Raw genomic sequence first — 7,474 nt, forward strand, 5'->3', positions numbered from 1 at the left:
TAAACATCAGGAAAGTGGCCTTGCGTCCTGTTGCACACAAGATTTTATGGATCCATTTACAGCTCGTTCACAACTGGCATTAATTCAGGAATTTTGCATGGTGGGGGGGCGGGGCTTTCTTTAACAAAGAGCAATCATTGTGCGCAGGAAGACTCACATTCAGGCTGCGCAGAGCACAAGAGCCTCCTCCGCAATTCAATAAGATCATGGCTGATCTGATCTTGGCCTCAACTCCACTTCCCTGCTTGCTCTCCATAACCCTTGACTCCCTTATCGGAGGATGTATCAAGCATGTTTTTGCACATGCCAGAAGTGATACAAAGTTCAGGTGATGCCAGGACACGCAACTGTGTACAGCCAGCATAACCTATTACCCAGCTGGTACATCAGGTTAGGAACAATAAAGGCTCACTAGTACATTGATACACGGCTGCTCTGGCTAAAGTCAGACAATTACTTTATCGTTGGTCCCCATTCTGGTTTCTGAATCCAGTTTCATTCTATATTTACAAGTTCACACTGCAGTTGCTGGGAGGGCTACTTCGTAAATTCTACGCTATGTTTAATATGCTGGGAAAATTGCTGCTCCAAAGATTTCTGCTTTCTTTGCATTTTAAAAAACATTTGTGCATCATCACCAGTGTGCAAGCGACTGAATGTGAAGGACAACTTACCCTCAGTCTGCGCCTCCACCCATTTATTGATCACCTGTCTTGTTTCATCTGCAGCAGTTCGGAAATCAACTCCAGACATGCCTGCTCTGTAGTATTCCATGGAGGATGTACAGAATTCCTGCACAAGGGACACAGGGAAAATTAGTTATAATGTCCAGTTTGGAAGACCCGATTTAAAAATGATCAATTAGTGGATCACCAGAATTGTTAGTGTGTATACCAGCAATGTCAAAACAATGGCATAAGGTACACCTCTGTTCTTTGAAGGGATTATGGTGAGGATACAAGAACAACATAGGATCCAAGAACAATATAACAGGCATGAGTGGAGGTGTGTGGGGGGCCTGACCCATCCACCTCCATGGCACGAACCTGGTATTGCAATACTTCCAGGAACGGTGCAGTGGCTCTCGGCCTTTTGGCTAAGAGCATTGGCGCAGAGTGATCCTTGATGTGTGCAAGGTGACCTCTGGCGTTTGTGATTTGACAAAGAATTGGAAAGATTGGTTTCTGGTAACTGGAAGAATTTGGGAGCAGGTGACCCACTCACAACTCACTTCTAGGAAGTTATAGGTCTTCTCTCCATATAGTCGATTGGCCACTTTCAACAGGTACGAAACATCAGCTCGGTTAATGTCTGATTGCATTTTCTGGAATCCAGAATGTAGATCTCCCACTTGATCAAAGTGGAGAGCCTGTTATCAGAATACACAGACAAAATCATCATCAAGCAACGAAGTGAAAAAGGGAGCTGCATGCTATAATCGTCCACTTTTCAAATGTTGTCCATCATTTCTTTTTCAACCCAATTTTTTTTGACCCCTTCCCAAAAATCTTTTACTCTGTAGCTGGTATACTCTTCTAAACACGCTGATCACCCTCCAGTATCTCACCAAAAAAGCTATTCTTCAGGTCTAACCCTAGTGAGTGAGTGTCAACAGCTTAATGGGCAGGTCCGTTCAGCCAGATTCTGCTCGCAGCCAAAATCCACTCGTGAACAACAGAGGTCACTGAATAGTTTGCACTGTACTGGGGAATTGAGGCTGGGTCGGTCAGTCACTGCTGACCAGAGTCTTCCAAATCAACCTGGTTCCCTTACATCTGTGCTAGAGTCCATTACTACTGTTCAGTCACGTGCTCTGCTCAAAGTATTTCATGATTTTAAATGTTGCTGTGTAAAGGTCACTCAATTATAAAGACGATTTTGATATTGACAGAAATCACAGTTGCTAGATTTGATTATCTTAGTCAACACTGCTGGGAGGAGACACATTCTACTTGCGTTCACTCTCATCATAATGTACATACACAGCACAGCAATGCAGCATTATCAACCTGTAAAGTGAAGTGAATGTATGCTCAAAGGCCTCAGCGATAGTGCACATCTACCTGGCTAACCAGTTTACGTATCATAAACTCCATTTGCCAGATAACGAAGTCCCACTCCAGAGACTTGAACACAAAAGTCACTCCAGTGCAGTACTGAGGAAGCAGTGCATTGTCGCAGGTGCTGTCTTTCAGATGAGACATTAAACCGAGGTTCCTTCTGACCTATCAGGTGGACGTAAAGATCCCATGGCACTATTTTGAAGAAGAGCAGGGGAGTTATCCTGGGTGCCCTGGACAATATTTATCCCTCAATCAACATCACTAAAATAGATTCGTTGGTCATTATCGTACTGCTGTTGGTGAGAGCTTGCTGTGCGCAAATTGGCTGCCGTGTTTCTGACGTTACAACAGTGACTATACGTCAAAATGTACTTCATTGGCTGAAAAGCGCATTGAGACATCCGGTGACCCTGAAAGGCACTATATAAATGTAAGTCTTTCTTTTCTATTTAGCTATAAATGCCCATAGGTTACAGAAAAGCTTTATCCAAGCAGGTAGAAATTAATAGTAGATATTAATTTGTCATGTTTACATACAGTCACATGGCAGCAATATATTTTATTAATTGACTAATCACAGGTTTCCCAATCCTATTGTCAGTCACCTGTAGTAGGCGGCTGGGGAGGGACCAAACACAACAACATTGAACCCTGTTGTAAAGCAAAACTACAAGCTTTGTGTAGCAGTGAGATCCCTGTGGATTATCACCCTGAATGCAATGAATTAAGGGAAATAGTCTTCCTCAATGTAAAGAAGAATGGCTGGTTATAAACTCCACAATTCTCCTGTGCTTGGATCAGAATGCAGTTAATGTTATAAAATAGGGTTGAATTCTCCTTTAATATAACTACAATAATAGACTTTGGATATTCATAATGCACACACGAGCTACGTTTAATTTATTTTATCCTGACAAATATCGGACTCATTGATAGCTACCATGGAGTTGCCCGTATTAGGAGTTTGCCAGAAGCATGGATTTATCAAACAAATTGTACACTCAAGACAGTTAAAAAAGATTTCAGCTATGTCTTTTGCTCAGAGTAATTTCATACTTACCTTTGCCATTTGAGATGCAGTATTATTTTTTGCTCCAAGATAAACCATGGCCAATGCACTGGAGATGCTGAATGGAGAAAAAAAGATGTTGCCAGCTTGATTCTTTTCAACCAGCTTTCGGAATAGGTCAAGGGTGAAATGGCAATTTGCTTTGCTCAGGTCCCCCATTGTTTAAAACTGCAAGAAAAATGAATATAAAGCGCAGATGTTCAGAAAGATTTTAGTACAATAAGACTCGCAAGAAACTTAATGAATTACCAGGGTTTGCAACTGAAGATAGGAATTACCTTATGAAGAAACGCAATGGTCTGCAATGAAACAATTATAACCTGTGTAGAATTGGACTCAGGTTTTTATTCTCTAAATGTCTAAGAGAAATATTATTGTTTGTCATTAACCAACACGCTAAAGCAACACAGTTGATTGATGAACATCAGTGACTTCTGTGTCAAGACACATCTTGCAAACTCAGCTTTTAAATCCGTATATTCCAGTGAGCCAAGTTAAATTGTTTAACTACCAGTAAATTAGATAATGTGGCACTAAAATATTTGGAAACATTTATGAAATAAAAGAGGTAGGACCCCATTATTTCTCCTTATTTACTTCATCAAAACCCTTCATGATTTTGAACATCTCTATTAAATCTTCTCATCTACTCCAAGGAGAACACCCCAGCTTCTCCAGTCTCTCCACATAACTGAGGTCCCTCCTCCCTGGTACAATTCTAGTAAATTTCCTCTGCACCTTCAAGGCCTTGGCATCCTTCCTAAAGTGTGATTCCCAGAACCCAGAGTTGAACACAAAGCTCCAGTTGAGGCCTAACCAGTCTTTTATAAAGGTTTAGCATAACTACCTTGCTTTTGTATCCTATGCTTCTATTAATAAAACAAAGGATCCCATATGCTTTTTAAAAAAAAACAGCTTTCTCAATTTGTCCTGCTACCTTCTAAGATTTGTGTACATATACCCCGAGGGGTCTTTGTCCCTGTACCCCCTTTAAAATTGTATAATTCAGTTTATATTGCCTCTCCTTATTCTTCCTTCAAAAATGTATCACTTTACATTGCTCTGCATTAAATGTCATCTGCCATGTATCTGCCCATTTCACCAGGCTGTCTGTGTCCTCCTAAAGTCTGTTACTATCCTCCTCATTGTTTACTACATTTCTGTATTTCATGTCATCTGCAAACTTAGCGATCAGAAAGCTTCTGCACTGAGCCCGGGGAGGAAGGTGTCTATCGGAAGGCTTCTGCACTAGGTATACCCTTCAGCATGTAGTTTGGGACCTGGAATATTAGGTCCTTCATTGAAACACCTGTAAACTCATCCCTTTTTGGCGTGGAAGCAAGTCATCCTCGCTACAAGGGACTGCCTAACAGATGTGTATCTTAATATAAAACTACGACCTTTCAAGTACCCCTAGTGCCTACTTATTCTTGGTCTCCACATCATGTGTGCCTCTCAGTCGGGACCTACTTGTTGACTACTTCCTCACCCACAATCTGTCTCATGGTGGATCCGGTTTCCTTCCTGCCCATCCACGTTTAATGATTCTCAACAGCTGCCTCAAGTTTCAATGCTGTGCCTTGGTGTCCAGGAAACATTTTGCTCTTTTCCTGAAAAGTACGGGACTGGAACCTCAATAAAAGACAAGTCTTTTGCTGGACTATAAAAGTATTGTGAATCCTCAGGCAAATTTAGCTTTGCGAATTTACATGGTCTATCCCATATCGGAAATGAACAGCCCGATCACAACTCCGAAAGTGGAACCGTGTGTATTTCACTCTCCCCGGTAGCGCTTGTTCACAGTACAGTACAAGAGAGAAAGGACAGATTGCACATGGGGGGAGTGGACGGTGTTTATCCGCTGCACTAAAAGGGAATTGATCATGAAGTTAGCGAAGGTTTGCAGCGCTGACACGGAAATGTCGTGTCACTAAAACCCCTGGCAGAGATATAAAGACACTTACCTTATGCGCTGCTATCGTTCAGCATCCAACACTTCCTCTCACTGTCTTCACTTTGCTCTGTGCGTCGCCTGTGAGGCGCCTTTTAACCCGGAGCAGCCTTTTAAGCCGCCCTTCTACCCCCGGATTGACAGGACTGCTCTGTTATCCATCACAGCGGAGGCGGTCCTCTTACTGGGGACACAAGAAGTTTTGCGTTTTTTTAAAAAGTTGATGCGGAATTAAAACCTGCAGAGCTGTGAGAAGTGTACGTGTAAAATTAGAAAACTACCAAAAGCTGACACAGCCCCAAACCTGTAACCCCCTGAATATCATAATCATAGGCAGTCGCTCGGAATCGAGGAAGACTTGCTTACACTCTTAAAATGAGTCCAATGAGCACCACAGTCCCTGCCACAGGTGGGACAGATAGTCGCTGAGGGAAGGGTGTGGGACTGGTTTGCCACACGCTCCTTTCGCTACCTGCGCTTGATTTCTGCCTGCTCTCGGCGATGAGACTCGAGAAGCTCAGCGCCCTCCCGGATGCACTTCCTCCACTTAGGGCTGTCTTTGGCCGGGGACTCCCAGGTGTCAGTGGGGATGTTGCACTTTATCAGGGAGGCTTTGAGGGTGTCCTTGTAACGTTTTCTCTGCCCACCTTTGACTGGTTTGCCATGAAAGGGTTCTGAGTAGCGTGCTTGCTTTGGGAGTCTCATGTCTGGCACGCTAACTATGTGGCCTGCCCAGCGGAGCTAATCGAATGTGGTCAGTGCTTCAATGCTGGGGATGTTGGCGCGTCTGTCCTCCCAGGGGATTTGCAGGATCTTGCGGAACCATAATTGGTGACATTTCTCCAGTGACTTGGTGACTACTGTACATGGTCCATGTCTCAGCCATACAGGAGGGCGGATATTATTACAGCCCTGCTTGGTGGCAGTTTTTGAGGGCCTGGTTATAGGCCCATGACAGACTGATGTGCAGTGAGTATGGCTTCGTTTTAACCAAAGCTGCAGGTGCACCCAGAGCCGGATTAAGGCTGTGAGGGGCTAAGGTTAATAGGAGGGAAGGGTCCATATATATATATATATATATATATACACACACTATATATTGCATACAATTCATAAAATCATCAAACAAATATAATTGTGTATTTATCCAAATTTAACAACTAACTAAAATCAAAGCTATGTACATTAAAAAACAGCATACAATTTAAACAGAGAATGGTTTCTTCCTGGTTTTAAACTCTCACCCCCCCCAACACGCGGTCTCTTCCCTCCCCTATCCCCCAACACTCTCTCTCCCCTCCCCAGGCTCTCTTTCCCTCCACCCCCAACATGCTCTCTCTCCCACTCCCCCCGACACGCTCTCACCCTCTCCCCCCCACCCCCACGTGCTTTTTCTCACCCTCCCCCACCACCACCATGCACTTTCTCTCTCTCTCTCTCTCTCTCCCACTCCCCCTCCATGCGATCTCTCTCTCTCTCTCTCTCTCTCTCCCCCACTCGGCCGCCCGCCAGGTCGGGGCTGCTCAGGAGTCGGGGCCGCCGCTTGGCGGGCACCGTGGTCGGAATGATTCAGGTTTAGGTCTGGCACTTCCTGTTCGGGCAGGAGGCATCGGGGGTGGAGTCTCGACAGATGCATGTGCTGAAGGACAAAAAAAAACAACTCGTTGGGCTCGACTTTTGGAACATCATTGCCCATATAAGCACTGAGTTTCAGGCTTTTGCCTATATTGGATGAAAAATGGAAACTAGTGCCTGATTATCATCCATTTATCGCCAGCGCAACTTTCGGCATATAGGAATGAGTTGCATCGCCCGGCCTATTTAAAAAAAAATGTCATCCTCTTGCAAGGCTCAAAATACTGTTTATAATGGAAACTAGTGCCCGATTATCGCCGAGTGCTACTTTCGGCATTTGGCCCATAATTCGCCCAATTGATCGCTCGCCCAAAAAGACGCTCAAAAAAAGCTGCATTCACCTGACCTTAACTCGGCACTATGGACGCCATTTTGTAACTCGGAGGACCTTTAATAAAAGGCCTCTTGACGTGGTTGGGAGGAGAAGCAATTTGTGTGTGATTTTAAGGGCGTTTTTGAATCTTGCCAATCATCTAATCACATTTGCATTTGTTGAGGACAAATTAAGAGGAGAGATGAGGGCATTTATAGTGATGGAGTCTGTAATTTCTCAACCGGTATTGATGACTAATCACATGTTGCAGAATAGAGATGGAAGAAGGTTTATTGAAGAGCATTATGTGCCCAAAGAGGTGGCAGACTGCTCACGAAGAGGAGACCTTACACCCAACGCATTTACAGGGATGTGATCATATCTGGACTTGTCTGATAACACGAGCATTAAAAGGCTGCGATTCCGAAAGGAGGTCATCTGTG

The 7,474-nt window shown here is 44.0% G+C and overlaps 1 protein-coding gene across 1 annotated transcript in view; it reads right to left on the minus strand.

Moving 5' to 3' along the window:
• The window catches only part of LOC139264251 (leukocyte elastase inhibitor-like), a 32,950-nt gene extending 27,730 nt beyond the window's left edge, over window positions 1–5,220 (minus strand). Inside the window, exons 1-4 of the mRNA XM_070880411.1 lie at window positions 5,097–5,220; window positions 3,124–3,300; window positions 1,232–1,369; window positions 675–792 (exon numbers count right to left, since the gene is read on the minus strand). Coding sequence (XP_070736512.1) covers window positions 675–792; window positions 1,232–1,369; window positions 3,124–3,291 — 424 coding nt within the window. The 5' untranslated portion in view covers window positions 3,292–3,300; window positions 5,097–5,220. The remainder of the gene's footprint in view (window positions 1–674; window positions 793–1,231; window positions 1,370–3,123; window positions 3,301–5,096) is intronic.
• Between the last annotated feature and the right edge of the window lie 2,254 nt (window positions 5,221–7,474).

This window comes from Pristiophorus japonicus, chromosome 5 (assembly GCF_044704955.1).
Source record: "Pristiophorus japonicus isolate sPriJap1 chromosome 5, sPriJap1.hap1, whole genome shotgun sequence".
NCBI lineage: Eukaryota > Metazoa > Chordata > Chondrichthyes > Pristiophoridae > Pristiophorus > Pristiophorus japonicus.